The sequence below is a fragment of the Symphalangus syndactylus genome, chromosome 18 (genome assembly GCF_028878055.3).
Source record: "Symphalangus syndactylus isolate Jambi chromosome 18, NHGRI_mSymSyn1-v2.1_pri, whole genome shotgun sequence".
NCBI classification, from domain to species: domain Eukaryota; kingdom Metazoa; phylum Chordata; class Mammalia; order Primates; family Hylobatidae; genus Symphalangus; species Symphalangus syndactylus.
This window is the reverse complement of record NC_072440.2, coordinates 55,331,364-55,350,017: the sequence shown is the minus strand read 5'-3', so window position 1 is coordinate 55,350,017 and position 18,654 is coordinate 55,331,364. Positions and strand designations below refer to the sequence as shown.

General features: G+C 43.7%; 1 protein-coding gene across 5 annotated transcripts in view; it reads right to left on the bottom strand.

The window, feature by feature from the left end:
• Positions 1-18,654, bottom strand: part of CECR2 (CECR2 histone acetyl-lysine reader) — a 195,328-nt gene that overhangs the window by 43,851 nt on the left and 132,823 nt on the right. For 4 of the 5 annotated variants that reach the window (XM_055253237.2, XM_055253238.2, XM_055253240.2 and 1 more), the window contains exons 3-8: positions 16,498-16,681; positions 14,701-14,840; positions 13,211-13,315; positions 10,794-10,843; positions 9,246-9,415; positions 2,160-2,243 (exon numbers count right to left, since the gene is read on the bottom strand). In XM_055253237.2, the coding sequence (XP_055109212.2) occupies positions 2,160-2,243; positions 9,246-9,415; positions 10,794-10,843; positions 13,211-13,315; positions 14,701-14,840; positions 16,498-16,681 (733 nt within the window). The remainder of the gene's footprint in view (positions 1-2,159; positions 2,244-9,245; positions 9,416-10,793; positions 10,844-13,210; positions 13,316-14,700; positions 14,841-16,497; positions 16,682-18,654) is intronic. The other variant, XM_055253239.2, reaches the window with a different exon arrangement.

Below are 18,654 nucleotides of genomic sequence, written 5' to 3'. Positions count from 1 at the left end.
CAAGGAGGTGTTAACTGTCAAGGTAATAAAGACAGCAGAGAGAGCACAACAAGGCTAGGCTAGAAAACCATTTGAGAACATGGCTGAATACCAGGGACCAAAGGCCGCTCTGAAATTAGTGACTACTAGGAGGAAGAGGATACTGGAGAAGGGAAGTCAATCATTAATAGAATTGTCAACCCCCAGGTAATTAAACATTGGGCAATACACATCTGAGTTAAAAAGAGACAGATGTGAAATCAAAATATACTGAAGTAAATACAAATTTATAAATTAGCTTTCCCTTTTCAGGGCTCAAGGTAGAATGCGTTTAGTTACTGACAAGATCTCTGTAATAGAACATCGTGTCATCACTCAAATTTAAGAGCCATGAAAATGTTACTGAAAGGCAAAAGACAGGCTCCGCAACGTAACAATTCAAAGACATGATCTAGAGTAAAACTATTGTGTTTTTTTTTTTTTTTTTTTTTTTTCTTGAGAAGGAGTCTCGCTGTCCCCAGGCTGGAGTGCAGTGCTGCGATCTTGGCTCACTGCAAGCTCTACCTCCCGGGTTCACACCATTCTCCTGCCTCAGCCTCCCGAGTAGCTGGGACTACAGGCGCCCACCACCACGCCCAGCTAATTTTTTTGTATTTTTAGTAGAGACGGGGTTTCACCGTGTTAGCCAGGATGGTCTCGATCTCCTGACCTCGTGATCCGCCCGCCTCAGCCTCCCAAAGTGCTGGGATTACAGGCGTGAGCCACCGCGCCGGGCCTAAAACTACTGTGTCTTAACTCAAAACTATCTACGATCACTGAACTGTTTAAATATTCGATGGAAGAGTGCCCAAAGGAGATAAACAGTTAAAAAGTGTTGTCCCTTCCTACAGTGTGATGTGATGTGATAAAGTAATTTAACTACTTTTTTTTTTTCAGAGGTGGGGTCTTGCTATGTTGCCCAGGCTGGTCTCAAACTCCTAGGCTCAAGTAAATCTCCTGCTTCAGGCTCCTGAGCTACATTACAAAATGAAAATGCCAAAACACAGTCAGCTCCAGAATGCTGCTTGGACAACTCTTTTATTAGCAATTAGTGGTTGCAACAAACATTATTTCTTCACCTAACATCGTATCTCAAACTCCCACATGATGCCCTCTCTCTTTCATGTGACCTAAACATTTCCCTGCCCTCCCATTTATGTCCTGTTTTGCTTTGTGTCTTAGAAGAAATGTGATTATCCACCCTCCACAGTGAGGCCTTGACACCTAAGAATTTCATCTCCCCACAGATCAGCCAGATTCATGCTCTCTCATTCCTGGACCCTTTTCAGGTCCATGCTAGGTCTCCAATTAGAAACAAAACAACAAACTTGCCACAAACTCTTATGTTTTCTTTTCTTTCTTTTTTTTTTTTTGAGACAGTTTTACTCTGTCACCCAGGCTGGAGTGCAGTGGTGCGATCTCAGCTCACTGCGACTTCCGCCTCCCGGGTTCAAGCAATTCTTCTGCCTCAGCCTCCCGAGTAGCTGGGATTACAGGTGCCTGCCACCAGTAGAGATGGGGTTTTGCCATGTTGGCCAGGCTGGTCTTGAACTCTTGAGTGCAAGCAATCCACCTGCCTTGGCCTCTTTAAGTGCTCGGATTACAGGCATGAGCTACCCATGCCTGGCTCTAATATATACTGTTTTCTGACCATATATAATTTTATATAAATTTATATAATTTCCTGTCTCTGTGCTTTTTTCTACTACTCCTGTAGTGTGGGATGCCTTCTGCCCCACCTCTCCCACCCTCTTTGCTCCCCCCTCCATCAATCCCAGCCATCTCAGGATTCAGGTCAAATATGGCTCTGCCTACTCAAATTCTCCTTTCATCGCCCAGCTCTAAATCCTCCCATCTTTGCATTTGTGAACTGCTCCTATACATGTACCTATTGCAGTATGTATTCTTATTAAGTGTGGACATGCCTAGCATCCCAGGAGATTGTTAGAACCAGAGTGTGGCCTCATGTCTTCTAATTCTTTCTCTTTCTAGAAGTGCATCTTAAGCATAAGATTGCTCAATAAATATTTGGGGTTTAGGAAAAAAAATGAAGGAAAATAAAAAGGCAGGAATGGAAGTATATGAAAAGGATCCGTGTCTTTCATCAGGAAAGCTCCTCCTCGCTACTCTCACACACTCACCTCTTGCTTGACGGTTTTGATGGACAGGTGGTCAGACATCCACCTAGGATGCAACTCTGCCTTTGTGCGCTGTGGACGTTTTCCCTATAGTTAGGAGTGAAGAAGAGAAAGGAAAAGATAGATTAGGGTGTTCTCAACTACTGATGCTGCTGCTGCCGCCGCCAGTAAAAAAGTGGCCAATGAGGCACACAGGTTAGGGCCAAAGGCTTCCTTAGGACAATCAGGGAAAACCACTGCTCAGCTGTGTAGGGACATAAGCCAGTTGATTCTCTTGGAAATATAAAAACAAAAACTTGGAGACAAACAAGTGTCTTTTATAATATGTATCACTGGCAAAAAACTCCCTTAACAGTTTAAACAGTTAAAAAAACAAACTTCCCAAATTACGAAGGGAAAGCCATGCTTTATCACCTTCAGCTGAAGGGGCGGCTCTGGGAGGGGGCATCAGGAGCAGCCGGAGGTGGGCCACCAGGCAAAGGCAGCACAGTGGCAGCAGTGAGAAGTGAGAGCAGTTGCCCAGGAGGGGAAGCCAGGGAGAGAGCAGGGGTGGGAAAAGGGCTCAGCGAGCAGAATGCAGTGAGTGCCAAGGAAATGCACCAGGCTGGAAAGCAGTCCTTGTAGGAAATCTCAAAGAAAGAGCATGGAGAACTACTTGTATCTAGGTTACTACTTTTGAAGGCCAAGGTTTATTAGCACATGTAAGTTTTGCAATTTGTGAGGAATGAGCCCCACGGCATAACCAACTGTAACCTACTATTAAAAGGTGACAAGCAAAGGCCTTCCCTTAAGATAACATAACTTCCGTGACTTCCGCATCAAAAATCTGCATTCTCCAGGGTCGGTTCTGGCACCACTTAATTCATTAGGTAAGGAATTATAGGACAGAAAATGACAAGAAGGGGTGGTTTATACAACTTAAATGTACCGCAAAGCCACAGGGGTACATTTAATGAGTCAGCAACTTTAGAAAGCTTTTCTGTTTCGGGCTGGGTGGGGTGGCTCACGCCTGTAATCCCAGCACTTTGGGAGGCCGAGGCGGGCGGATCACGAAGTCAGGAGATCGAGACCATCCTGACCAACATGGTGAAACCCCATCTCTACTAAACATACAAAAAAAAATTAGCCAGGCATGGTGGTGCGTGCCTGTAGTCCCAGCTACTCAGGAGGCTGAGACAGGAGAATTGCTTGAACCTGGCGGGCGGAGCTTGCAGTGAGCCAACATCACATCACTGCACTCCAGCCTAGGCGACAGAGCGAGACTCCAACTCAAAAAAAGAAAGAAAGAAAAAGAATGACTAGTGCCTAATGCAAATGCAAGCCCAATTATCAAACGCTGTCATGACCTTCTTTAAGTACTTGTCCCAAAAAACCTACCCCAGCAGTTTCCTGAAATATGCCTATAAGCTTTTTTTTTCATAGGTTCTTGTTCTGTCGCCGAGGATGGAGTGCAGTGGTGCAATCATAACTCACTGCAGCCTCAAACTACTGGCCTCAAACAATCGTACCACCTTGGACTCCCAAAGCACTGAGATAGCAATTATTTTGTAAGCCTCAAGACTCTAATAAGATCTCTTCAACTTTAAATACAGTAAAAACTTATCAGGGAATTGTCTTCCAAAGGGATTATGCCAGTTTACCATGATAGTTGCAAAAATGCCAATGCCAGCTTCACTTCAACCCTGCCAAATCAGATAAAAGCTACAAATGAGAAAAACCCTATTCTTGATACAGAAGGTGAATGTTTCCCTATGCACTTTCTCATTGCCACATCTGTAAACCACCTATACCCTTAGTCAATTTATTTGTTGAGAAATTAAAGTTTATAAAGCTGTATATTCTGTAACACGAGCAACAAGCTCTACCAGTATCTACATCGCCTTTTATTTAAACAACAACAACAAAAGGTTTAAGTAAACTTTTATATGGCCATCACAGCAGGACTTACCTTCTGATTATTATTTCAAAGTTTAGAGGATGATCGTATAATACCTCCACAAAGATGTATCAAATCTTCTGATCGCGGAGAGAGAAGGATTAATGTCATCCATTATTGCCTTTATCTTACTATAAAATGTGGGTTTAGCTTTCTATCAAGGTTTCTCATCAATTATCCATTATCATAAACAACGGGAGAGGACCAAGTAGTGTCTTTTGATTGCCAAATACTGTGCTCTGTACATTGACATGGGTTCTTTGTTTAATTCCCACAAAAACTTCTGTCAAGTGATAGCATTTCATTTTACTAATAAGAAAAATGAAATGGACCCCACTCCTACAAAAAATTAAAAAATTAACCGGGCGTGGTGGTGTGTGCCTGTAGTCCAGGTACTCAGGAGGCTGAGGGAGGAGAATCGTTTGTGCCCAGGAATTCAAGGTTACAATGAGCTATGATCACGCTACTGCACTCCAGCCTGGGTAACAGAGTAGGTCCCTGTCTCTGTTTAAAAAAAAAAGAAAAAGGAAAGAAGCTGAAATGGAATGGTATCAAGAAACTTATCCAAGGGACAGGACAGGGGAGTGCCATAATTTAAGTAGGTTTGAAAGAAAAGCTCCTGACTCTTCCACATACCACGTTAACCCCTCTTCCACTGCCCTGTTTCTTGTGCTTCCATTACACACTGTATTTTCTTTTCCTTTTTTTTTTCCCACTCTGTCACCCAGGCTGGAGTGCAGTGGTGCGATCTCGTCTCACTGCAACCTCCGCCTCCTGAGTTCAAGCGATTCTCCTGCCTCAGCTTCCTGAGTGGCTGGAATTACAGGCACCCGCCACCATGCCTGACTAATTTTTGCATTTTTAGTAGAGATGGGGTTTTGCCATGTTGGCCAGGCTGGTCTTGAACTCTAGACCTCAGGTGATCCACCCACCTCAGCCTCCCAAAGTGCTGGGATTACAGGCATGAGCCACCACGTCCCTGGCCCCAGGTCCACATTTTTAAATGTTGCATCTTACTATTTATTGTGTTACACTGGATAAGTCTCCAAAACAATATTAGCAGTAAGATAGTCTCAAACATTACTCTTTTGGTAACAAGATAGCTTTTACTTGTCACTATTAACAATCTGATACACAGTCATGTGTTATACTTAACAATGAGGATACATTTTGAGGAACCACATTCTTAGGTGATTTTGTTATGTTTTCAACAATACAGAATTCAGGGACTAGATGGCATAGCCTACTACACAGCTAGGCTATGGGGTACAGCCTGTTGGTCCTAGATGGTATAGCCTACTACAACCCTGGACGGTGTAGTGTGCTACACACCTAGGTTATGGGGTATAGCCTATTACTCCTAGATGGTGTAGTCTACAATAAACAACCCTAGATGGTACAACCGACTACACACCCAGACTACAGGATATATAGCCTATTGCTCCTAGGTGGTGTAGCCTACCACATACAATCCCAGACACACAATGGTAAAGTATTTGTGTATCTAAACATACGTAAATAGAAAAGGTACAGTAAAAATCCAGTATAAAAGATTTAAGAACTGGCACACCGGGCCGGGCGCGGTGGCTCACGCCTGTAATCCCAGCACTTTGGGAGGCCGAGGCGGGTGGATCACGAGGTCAGGAGATCAAGACCATCCTGGCTAACACGGTGAAACCCCGTCTCTACTAAAAATACAAAAAATTAGCCGGGCGAGGTGGCAGGCGCCTGTAGTCCCAGCTACAAGGGAGGCTGAGAGAATGGCGTGAACCCCGGGGGGCGAAGCCTGCAGTGAGCCGAGATCGCGCCACTGCACTCCAGCCTGGGTGAAAGAGCGGAAAAAAAAAAAAAAAAAAAAAAAAAAAAAAAAAAAAGAACTGGCACACCGAGATAGGGCACTTATCATGAATGGAGCTTGCAGGACTGGCGGTTGCTCTGCTGAGTCGGTGACTGAGTGGCGTGAATGTGAAGGTTAGGACATTACAGTACACTGCTGTAGACCTTGTAAACACAATGCACTCAGGCTGCACTCAATTTATAAAACGAAATGGAATTGTGCTACAGTGTCATAAAGGCTATGACGATAGGAAATTTTCAGCTCGATTATAATCTTATGGGACCACAGTGGTATAAGTGGTTTGTCATTGACCAAAACATGGTTACTTGAGGCATTATTGTACATACTATGGAATGAGAAGAGTATGTTTAATTTTATCAGGTCTGGCGTTCAAAGGTATCTGTATCAGAACGCACAGAGTAGCTTCCAGTTATTTCTTTCATTTTGGAAATGTTTGGAAGTTATCTTTTCCTTGAAGGTTTAGAAAACTTTACCTGTGAATAAATTGATCCTTCTGTGAAAACTCCCTAATTACTGGTCTGCTAAGATTTTCTACTTCCCAATTTAGATTTTTCTTAATATACTACTTTTCTGGTTAATAGGACTTCACTGAGGTTTTTGAACTTAAAAGCACTGTCTATTTCTTTGAAAATATCAAATCCATTATTTCTTCCTGGTCTGCAATTCTGTGGTTCTTGAAAATTGTATTTAAAGATTACCCTATTTAAGGGTTACCTTATTTGAATTTTTCTTCTTTTGAAAAGAATCAATGCTTGAAAATTTTAATCAAAATTTTTAATTTGAAATTTTTAATTTAATTGAAATTTTTAATCAATTAATCAATTAATTCAATTAATTTAATTGAATTTTTAATCAAAATTTCAAGTTTTATGCTTTAAGTTTTTTTCCCCCTTAATTCTTCTATCCCCCAAATGTTAGGCTGAATATAGCAGTAAAAAAGCAGAAATGATAAAAGAAGGCTTAAGGTGATTGGGTATATTTGCAGATAATTTAATGTGCCATGACTGATGATATCATAAAGTCATATGCAAGGTTACGCAAAGTCATGAAAACTATCTCTTTATATCATTGTTACTTTAAGAAAATTAGATTGTATATTTTAATTCCTAGAAAAATTGTTGCAGTGAATTGCTGATCACAAAAACGGAATACAATTATCGTACATGAACTTAAGTACACTGATGGTGAAACGGAGGTTTTCTGGATCATCCAGGATGGCGGAAGTCTTGAAGCACTGTTTGTAAGTTCCCGTTATTAGGGAAAGGTAATTTCTAGGACTTTCCCTAAAGCATCAACCTGCTTAAGGGTTAGACACAGCACCAGATCTACAATAAATTAAATAATACATTTGACATGTTTGCCTCAATGTAGGTACTGCAGTGATGATTTACAAATACTTTCTCTTCATATTTCACTGGCAAGTGGTCAAATATTTCTGGTCCTCTATTAACATGTATCAATAATCAGAAATATTATTATCGATATGAAATAAGCAAACTGAATAATTATCAACCAACCACCACAGAAAAGGAAAGACAGGCTAAATGTGGTGGCTCACGCCTGTAATCATAACACTTGGGAGGCCAAGGTAGGTGGATCACTTGAGGCCAGGAGTCAAGACCAGCCTGGCCAACACAGCGAAACCCCATCTCTACTAAAAATATAAAAACATTAGCCGGGCATGGTGGCACACGCCTATAGTCCCAGCTACTTGGGAGGCTGAGGCACGAGAATTGCTTGAACCCAGGAGGTGGAGGCGATGGGGGGCCGAGATTGTGCCACTGAACTCCACCCTGAGTGACAGAGCGAGTATCTGTCTCAAAACAAACAAACAAACAAACAAACAAAACAAGAAAAGAAATGACATTAGGTGTTGTGGCTGTTAAAAAGATGAGTAAGACATGGTCCTTGAGATGAAGAAGCTTAAACTCACAAAGATATAACATAAGCATAAAGAAACATGTTAAGCGACAAAAGGCTGGGGGAAACAAGGACAGTTCATGGACATAGTGACATTTAAGTAAGGCTTTTGAGAGAGCAGTATTTAAATGGGTAAGGAAGTAGAGAGGGGGCCAGGTGTGGTGGCTCACACCTGTAATCCCAGCACTTTGGGCTATGACTGCACCACTGTACTCCAGCTTGGGAAACAGAGCAAGACCCTGTCTTAAAGCAATAAAAGCTGGGCACAGTGGCTCATGCCTGTAATCCCAGCACTTTGGGAAGCCAAGACAGGAGGATGAATTGAGGGCAGGAGTTTGAGACAAGCCTAGGCAGCAGAGCAAGACCTCGTCTCTACAAAAAATAAAAAATAATTAGCTGGGTGTGGTGGCACGAGCCTGTGCCCCAGCTACTTGGGAGGTTGAGATGAGAGGATCACATGAGCCTGGGAAACCGAGGCTGCAGTGAGCTGTGATCGCACCACTGCACTGCAGCCTGGGCGACAAAGTGAGACAGCTTGTCCTAAAAAAAAAAAAAAAAAAAAAGGCCAGGTGCAGTGGCTCACACCTGTCATCCCTGCACTTTGGGCGGCTGAGGTGGTATATCACTTGAGGTCAGGAGTTCTAGACCAGCCTGGTCAAAATGGTGAAACCCCGTCTCTACTAAAAATACAAAAAATTAGCTGGGTGTGGTGGTGGTGTGAGCCTATAATCCCAGCTCCTCAGGAGGCTGAGGCAGGAGAATCGCTTGAACCTGGAAGGCAGAGGCTGCAGTGAACCAAGATTGCGCCACTGCACTCCAGCCTGGGAGACAGAAGGAGACTCAAAAAAAAAAAAAAGGAAAAAGAGGATGAAGGATGTTTGAAAATGTCATGAAGTGGGGTGCACATGCATGATAATATGGGGCATATGGTTCATGAGACTGTGGCTTGCCCTGAATTTGCTGAAGAAGACGCTATCAGGCAGAGCCAGGCAAAGGGCTGGCAATGGAGCTACAAGGACAAAGACAAACCCGTAAGATATTGTTTTTTTTTAAAGCATTACATAGGGACTCAAGGAATGTTTCCTGAGGAGTGTATGGGAGAAGGAAAGTTGGTTCCAGGCTGTGAAAAGCCACCATCACTATTGGTGGGTGGTACACACTGAGGACTTCCTGGGGGAAGGAGAACATGATAGGACCCACAGTGAAGGAGAGCGGGTGGCATGAGGTCCCATTCTAACACTGGAGTTCAGACAGGATGGAAGCCTGCACTATTTCCAGGACAGTGGGGTGTATGGGGAAGGTCTCATGAATAATCCTTAAAAAATGCAGCATCAGGCCTAACAGTGAGGACGACTGAGCAGAGTGTGTGGCGCACCTTCTGAGCGATCATGTTGCAGATCTCGGGCAGGAAGTCCTCACTGAGGAGCTTGTAGAGCTGCCGTTCTCGAAGGGAGGTCCTCTCGCGAAAACTCTCAGTGACCTGTCTCCATTCTTCTTCTGTTTGGCACAGGAGCCACCAAGTACCTTGGCCTGGCCCTTGGGACCCTAGAAAATAAAGGAATGGATTCACTACAGGAGATCCTATGAGGACCTTTCCTTATTTATTCTCAATTTTGTTTCTACCATGGGTCACGACTAAAACAAGGAACTCAAAAAAGAGACCTATTACTTTTTAATTTTTTTTTTTTTTGAGACAGGGTCTGGCTCTATTGTCCAGGCTGGAGTGCAGTGGCACCATCTCAGCTCACTGTATCCTCCACCTCCTGGGCTCAAGCCATCTTCCCATCTCAGCACCCCCCAAGTAGCTGGGACTACAGGTGTGTACCAGCACACCCAGCTAAACTTGTGTATTTTTCGTAGAGACAGGGTTTTGCCATGTTGCCCAGGCTGCTCTCTAATTCCTGAGCTCAAGTGATCCGCCTGCTTCGAACTCCCAAAGTGCTTGGATTACAGGTGTGAGCCACTGCACCTGGCCTACTTTTAAATTTTATTTATTTATTTATTTATTTATTTAGAGGCAGAGTCCCGCTCTGTTGTCCAGGCTGGAGTTCAGGGGCACCATCTCAGCTCACTGCAGGCTCCGCCTCCCGGATTCAAGTGATTCTCCTGCCTCGGCCTCCCGAGTAGTTGGGATTACAGGTGCCTGCCACCATGCCCAGATAATTTTTGTATTTTTAGTAGAGACGGGGTTTCACAATGTTGGCCAGGCTGGTCTCGAACTCCTGACCTCAAGTGATCCACCCACCTCGACCTCCCAAAGTGGTGGGATTACAGGCATGAGCCACTGCAATGGCCTCTTTTTAATTTTAAAGTTGACAATGTATACTTCTGGTTTTCCTGTCAAAGTCATTGTTAACAACTAAAAGAAAAAATGTAATGTCTAAAGGCAATACAAATGTAACTACTGTGAATTTAACAAGGTAGAGATTCATAGCCTAGAAATGATTTACTGACAGAAACGGTTTTGAGTTTGAGTCTTTGCAGAGTCTACCCTGCCTCAACTACACTGTGCAAACTGGTATTTGCATCTCATTTTTATGCTATTTGGATTACAAAATTAAAATCTAGGTAGGAAACCAGTATGTAGTAAACCTATAAGGAAACTACTGTGTCACGAAGCACTGACATTAAAAAGACCTCTCTTTGAGAAGCTGGTTATTCACTCCAACGTTGAGGTGTCTATTACACTGTCCCTAGTAAACAGGGCACTAATGAAAAGATCTAGTTTTGATCTTAATCTTCAGTCAGATGATGAGCTGGGCGCAGGATAAGGTATGAGGAAGAGAACCGAAGAGTACAGGGGGTAGGTAAAAGGCTATTGCAATAACCTTTACTTTCTATGACTCTAGAAAAAGAGTCAACACCCTAGCATAAATGAATCATATTTACTTAATTCTTTCTCAACGCCAGTAAAGAACATTACCATGTCTTGTCTGTGCCTCGGATGCCAAGGAATTTTCTTCCTGCTTTTCACTGAAACACAGGAAAAAGAGGTGCCAATTAAAACAAAGACAGGTCCAAAATTGTTCTGTGCCACCCCAGGATGGTAGACCCCATTAATTTAACACAAAGAGAGTGTGTGTGTGTGTTAAGGGGACAAGGCTTGGAGGCGGAACGCTGAATAAATGAACACTAGGATGTAGGCATGCTGCTCTAGGAGGGAAGTACTGACAAACAACTACCCTATGTTATGGCAACAGTATCAATGCATAAGAAAACAGTAACTTTCATTCTTTATTTTTATTTTTTTGAGACTGAGTCTTACCCTGTCACCCAGGCTGGAGTGCAATGGCGCAATTTCAGCTCACTGCAACCTCCGCCTCCCGGGTTCAAATGATTCTCCTGCCTCAGCCACCTGAGTAGCTGGGACTATAGGCACCCGCCACCAGGTCCAGCTAATTTTTGTATTTTTTAGTAGAGACGGGGTTTCACCATGTTGGCCAGGCTGGTCTTGAACTCCTGACCTCATGATCTGCCCGCCTTGGCCTCCCAAAGTGTTGGGATTACAGGCGTGAGCCACTGTGCCCGGCCACAAAACAGTAACTTTTAAAACTTTCTTTGGAAATCAAACAGATGCACTGTTTTTTTGTTTGTTTGTTCTTGTTTTTTTTATCACTGCTCCAGTCAAGAGAGAGATGCAATCGTTAATAATTAAATGCCAAGAAAAAAGAACTGTCGGGATTCCAATGTCCTCCTCCCTGATTCAGGGCCGCACTGAAGACAGGTGTATTTATTACAATTGATCCTTACCTAAGGTAGAGGGTTACGAGCACGGGTTCCGAAGGGGGAATGCCTCTATTCAAGCTGTGCCACCTACAATGTGACCTCAGGAAAGTTAATTAACTTTCCCCCAAAATGGAGCTATTAATAGTGTCTACCTCATAGGGATGTTGGAGATTAAATGACAAAATGCAAAGTATATAACGCAATAGCATGAAGTATCATTTTCACTTGTATCCCTGAAACAGAAAGGACACTCTGTGGACTTTTCGCTTGTTTTCAATTCAAGTTTCTATGAGAATGAACATGTTCTATATTGGCATTATCCAATAAACCACGTGGCTGCTGAGCATCTGAAATGTGGCCAGCGTGCACCAGAAACTGAATTTTAAATTTAATGAAAAAATATTTAAATACTGGCTTACGCACACAGCTCTAAAGGAAAAAAATCACCAGTAGAGGGTAGCACAAGTCCATGGATGCTTGTTAAAATGATTCTACAGCCCCAACCCTAAGCTACTGTGATTCTTGATACTTATGGGGAAATGGAGACAGGTATCACGCAGCTTTCTGAGTATAGAAGGACGTGTGGAATCCTAACAAACCCGGAAACAGGTGTTGATGCATAAAACCTAAGTAATTACAGGACATTTCTCACAGAAACGGATAAGCAAGAAATAGGCAGCTGCAATCTGAAGCTGAACTTCTGGAAAGTTAAGTGGATGCTGATTGAGTTAAAATCAGGATCTGGGTGATCTACATTCTTTTTTTTTTTTTTTTTTTTTTTTTTTTGAGACGGAGTATCGCTGTGTGGCCCAGGCTGGAGCACAGTGGCACGATCTCGGCTCACTGCAAGCTCTGCCTCCCAGGTTCATGTCATTCTCCTGCCTCAGCCTCCCGAGTAGCTGGGACTACAGGCGCCTGCCACCAGGCCCGGCTAATTTTTTGTATTTTTAGTAGAGACGGGGTTTCACCGTGTTAGCCAGGATGGTCTCAATCTCCTGAGTGATCTATATTCTTAATCTGATTTCCTAGAAATATTTCTTAGTGGTTAAAAAGCGACATGGTGAAATTCAGCCTAACTTAAGCATTTAGATTAAGTAGGAAGGGAAGAAGCCACTTGTCCTGAGTTATCAGAATTTTTAAGAATACAGCCTCACTTCAATAGGCTTAGTGATAGAGCTGATCCTTAAGTAAAAGTGTATTTACACAGCATAGGTCAGATTTTGAAAACTCCTATAGCAAGATTCACATGGTGAAATTTCCTAGAAGATAATGACATATAAAAGAAAATCCCCCAAGTATCTTTTTCTTTGCTAAAATTAAATATAAAATTGAAGAACAAAAAAAATTGTCTTGTTCAATATAACCCTCATTAAGTGCACATCCATTGCCTAGTAAGAGGACTCGCTTAGAGAGGGCAGGTGACTTGCCAGATGTAATACACTAAGGGCTTCCTGACTCTGTAGTACTGCACACGTGGTAATTTCATAAGGACTCAGTTTCAGGTTGCCATAATAATGTGCTTCCCATGGCACAGGCAAAATAAAGAAAAAGGAAGAAATGAATTAAGGTCCCTTCTGCCATGGTCTATGACCACAACTAACAAGATTTTCTTACCTCAACAGAATCTCCTCCTGCAGTTTCTTCCGTTTTGGGGGTCTTCCTCTTCTTTTTCCCGTTTTTCCAGGAATACTTGAGACATTTTTTTGTCCTTCACTTTCCCTAATAAATAATATTAAATAGAAATGTTCTGGCACGGGATTGCCATTGCTACATATGATTTTAAAACAGTATTTCTGGCCATGAGATTACCAAAAAGGATTAAATGTAGCAGTGAAAGGAAAAGGGAAGAGCAACTTCCAGTCTTCATTATTAGACTATGGATCTGAGGAAAACTAACATTTTGCAATACTAAAATGTGCTTAACATCTAACACCTTCCAAAGAGTAAGCATGCTCCTAGCAATAAGAAAGCCTAAATAAGAGGTTAGCATCGTTTTGGGATGCTATGGAAATGAGGCCTCTTCTTTACTTAGTAAAGCTTATGTTTCAGGCATCATTTAAGTTCCTTCTGTTCTTAAACTGATGGATACTAAGGTTCATAAACTACATCATTAATTTTTTTTTTTTTTTGACAGAGTCTTGCTCTGCCGCCCAGGCTGGAGTGCAGCGGCACGATCTCGGCTCACTGCAAGATCCGCCTCCTGGGTTCACACCATTCTCCTGCCTCAGCCTCCCGAGTAGCTGGGACTACAGGCGCCCGCCACCATGCCTGGCTAATTTTTTGCATTTTTAGTAGAGACGGGGTTTCATCATGTTAGCCAGGATGGTCTCAATCTCCTGACCTCGTGATCCACCTGCCTCGGCCTCCAAAAGTGCTGGGATTACAGGCATGAGCCACCGTGCCTGGCCTAAACTACATCATTAATTCTAGTAGAAAAAAGGAGATCTCAAGGACTGACAATGCAAGATGAAACTGTTACTGCAGTGAAATGATTGTGCTGCTGAGAAGAAACCTGCCATATTAAAATAGCTTGTGGCAAGAGGAGTGGCATTTCTCAGAAACCTCCTATCAAGAACTTCAGATCAAAAAAGTGTATTTAACCCCTCTGGTAGCAGAGAATTAATTCCTTTTTGTTTTTGCATGAAGTATCTCCTTACCATCTCTTTGCAGACATGCTTAGAGAATTCCTTCACTAGGAAAAAAAAAAATTGTGCTGTGGAATTCTGATGCATTTAATCTTTTTTTTTTTTTTTGAGACGGAGTCTTGCTCTTTCACCCAGGCTGGAGTGCAGTGGCGCGCTCTCCGCTCACTGCAAGCTCCGCCTCCCGGGTTGACGCCATTCTCCTGCCTCAGCCTCCCGAGTAGCCGGGACTACAGGCGCCTGCCACCATGCCCGACTAATTTTATTTTTTGTATTTTTAGTAGAGACGGGGTTTCACCGTGTTAGCCAGGATGGTCTCGATCTCCTGACCTCGTGATCCACCCGCCGTGGCCTCCCAAAGTGCTGGGATTATAGGCGTGAGCCACCGTGCCCAGCCGATGTATTTAATCTTAATGACATTTTAATACAGTAGCTATCATGCCCTGACATTGAAGAACATACCTGCTCAGAGAGAGTTCTCCATTGGATTTTCCTTGTACCGGGTCCTCTTTGTACATTCGTGTTCCATAGAAATACCAATAGAGTGCCCCAGAATTGTCTTCACCCAATGGCTCCACACGGAGACTGTCTGCATCCAGACCCTAGACAGAGCAAGAAAAAGGGGTTTGGGGAAATGGGGAACAAAATGCACCAGGAAAGAACGAAAATGAGGATTCCAAATTTACACTCAAGCATCCCACAAATCTAAAAATACCCAAGTATCGCTGGGCGCGGTGGCTCACGCCTGTAATCCCAGCACTTTGGGAGGCTGAGGCGGGGGAATCATGAGGTCAGGAGTTCAAAACTAGCCTGGCCAACATGGTGAAACCCCATCTCTACTAAAAATACAAAAAATTAGCTGGGCATGGTGGCATGCGCCTGTAATCCCAGCTACTCGGGAGGCTGAGGCAGGAAAATCACTTGAACCTGTGGAGGTGGAGGTCGAAGTGAGCCGAGATCATGCCACTGCATTCCAGCCTGGGCAACAGAGAGACTCCGTCTCAAAAAATAATAATAATAAAATAAATAAATAAATAAAATAAATAAAAATGTCCAAGAATCTTATGTAATTTTCATTCGGCATAAGAAACACAGATATAATGGAAAGGTGGTACCTACTTTGAGGAACAAGAGATGGAAATATTACAATGCTCCCTATCCCCACCATTGTTCCCTTTTCAAAAAAAAGAGAATCCAACAGCAATCCTGATGAACAGTTTACAGATTTGGCTGGGAGCGGTTGTTGTTTTATGTGAGCACACACGAAAAGAAAGACAAGTACAACCAGGTGGAGGGTGGGATCAGGCACGGGGCAAGCTTTGCCCCATGGGATCCTCTGTGGCAGCTCCGGCATAACCTCCTGTGACCTCTCACTCCAGCTGAGCTCCAGAGACAGGGCTCCCAATTTACCTCGGGGGCTGACCTGTACTGGGCTTCTCACTGCTACTGAAGTCCTTCAGTCCTCAGCAAAGATTGTGCTAACAAATTACACAATGATTTTTTTATAATGTGTCCATAACCAGAGCTCAACTGAGAAGTCATCACCACATTTAATCACTGATGATGGAACAGGATTAGAAACTGACTTCCCTACGAGTGAAAGCAACAACCCACACACTCCCTTGAGGATATACTTTTTTTTTTTTTTAAAAACGGAGTCTCGCTTTGTCACCCAGGCTGGAGTGCAGTGGCGCAATCTCGGCTCACTGCAAGCTCCGCCTCCCGGGTTCACGCCATTCTCCTGCCTCAGCCTTCCAAGTAGCTGGGACTACAGGCGCTCGCCACCACGCCCGGCTAATTTTTTTTTATTTTTAGTGGAGACAGGATTTCACCGTGTTAGCCAGGATGGTCTCGATGTCCTGACTTCGTGATCCGCCTGCCTTGGCCTCCCAAAGTGCTGGGATTACAAGCGTGAGCCACAGCACCCGGCCCCCTCTAGGATATACTTCTAAAACAGATAACCACACCAAAGGGGAGAGAGAGATGGCCATAGCTAATCCTTCTTCAACACATTTTTTGTAATGTGGACGTGTGTAGAGGATGACCTTCACTAGCATATATGGTTTCAAGTTCTTCATCTTGCATCTCCGTGGCTACAGCAATCATGGTTTTCCATACAGTGTTATTGGCAATGAATAGTCCCAAGACTAGTACCACAAGCCAAACTCTGGCTTAATATCTTTCGGTTTTACATTCTGACTACATTTCTGATTGCTGGCTTTTCACAGCTGTAGGGAAAGGCTCACCAGTTAAGCATACCTTTAGAAGATCGAAGACATCGTCTGCATCCAGCCGGTAATCACAGAGGCGGTGCAGGATCTCCACCCGTGTGCGAAGAGGCAGGTCCTGGAAACTGGCTTCCCTCAGAGGGTTGGGCTTCCCTTCTTCGAGCTCCCAGCGGTAGTTGATGATGTCCTCTAGGTAGCTGTGGAATGTCTGAGGCCTAGACCAGGACCCCCACACAAAAATACATTAATATAAAATATAGGATGGTTGGGAGAAGGAGCGAGAGAGAACTCATGATCTGACAGCTAACAGATTTTTGTTTTTATACAGACAAGGTCTTGCTCTGTCATCCAGGCTAGAGCACAGTGGCATGATCTCAGCTCACTGCAGCTCTCCTGGGCTCAAAAGAGTCTCCCACCTCAACCTCCCAGGTACCTGGGACCACAGGCATGCACCACCACAGCCAGCTAATCTTTGTATTTTTTTGTAGAGACAGGGGTCTCCCTATGTTGCCCAGGCTGTTCTCAAACTCCCAGGCTCACACGATCCGCCCACCTTGGCTTCCCAAAGTGCTGGGATTACAGGGGTGAGGTAACATGCTTGGCCCAGCTGACAAATTTTACACAGAAAGCAGAAATGAAAAACAGTAATAGGAAGTCCCTCATAAAGTTTCAGCCTACTTACATGGATATTGTGCTTTGTCAACTATCAAGGGAGATAAATACATAAAGAGGGTTTTTCACAGAATAGGTTGAATTTAAAGCACAAATAGCACATTCTGGTGGAATGGGTAAAAGCATAATCAAATGTGTAGGCTATGAAGCTGAGGCAAAAGTCTCACCCGCTAGGTGTACAACTAAAGACATTCTGCGGTTCAGACAGTACAAAGTTGGGTTCATCACTTAGGTGGCAAGAAAAAAGAAAAAAAGAAACACGTAGTTGGCCTAACCTAATTTATATTTCAGGTTAAGATACAAAGGCGGAAACTCCTCCAGAATACAAATGGCTACACTGATATGCAACTATAATTTCATATTCTATTATACATGAACTTTAAGGCACGAACACTGCATTCTAAATATTTTTTTCTTTGATTTTTCTTTTTCTTTTTTTTTTTTTTGAGACGGAGTCTCACTCTGTCGCCCAGGCTGGAGTACAGTGGTGCGATGTCAGCTCACTGCAAGCTCCGCCTCCCGGGTTCACGCCATTCTCCTGCCTCAGTCTCTCCGAGTGGCTGGGACTACAGGCGCCCGCCACCACGCCCGGCTAATTTCTTTTTGTAGTTTTAGTAGAGACGGGGTTTCACTGTGTTAACCAGGATGGTCTCGATCTCCTGACCTCATGATCCACCCGCCTCAGCCTCACAAAGTGCTGGGATTACAGTCATGAGCCACTGCGCCTGGCCTTTCTTTGATTTTTCAGAGATGGGGTCTCAACATGTTGCCCAGGCTGGTCTTGAACTCCAGGGCTCAAGCAATCCTCCCATGTCTGTATATTAAAATTTGAAGATAGTTTTTCTACAGAGGACATTTAAGACACCTAGATGGCAATTTAAGTTTTTTCTTCGGTACAGTCTGGCAATCCTATAATTGCATTAAATATATTTTTTTCAGGCCGGGCGCGGTGGCTCATGCCTGTAATCCCAGCACTTTGGGAGGCCGAGGCAGGTGGATCATGAGGCCAGGAGATCAAGACCATCCTGGCTAACATGATGAAACCCCGTCTCTACTAAAAAAATACAAAAAACAATTAGCCGGGCGTGGTGGCGGGCGCCTGTAGTTCCAGCCACTCGGGAGGCTGAGGCAGGAGAATGGCGTGAACCCGGCAGGCAGAGCTTGCAGTGAGCCAAGATTGTGCCACTGCACTCCAGCCTGGGCAATAGAGCAAGACTCCATCTCAAAAAAAAAAAAAAAAAAAAATATATATATATATATATATTTTCCCATATGGGGTCTCACTATATTGTCCAGGCTGGACTCAAACTCCTGAGCTCAAGCAATCCTCCCACCTTGGTCTCCAGAGCATCTGGACTACAAGTGCGTCTTACCACATCCAGGTGTAAATGCCTTTTTTTTTTTGAGACGGAGTCTTGCTCTGTCACCCAGGTTGGAGTGCAGTGATGCAATCTTGGCTCACTGCAAGCTCTGCCTCCCGGGTTCACACCATTCTCCTGCCTCAGCCTCCCAAGTA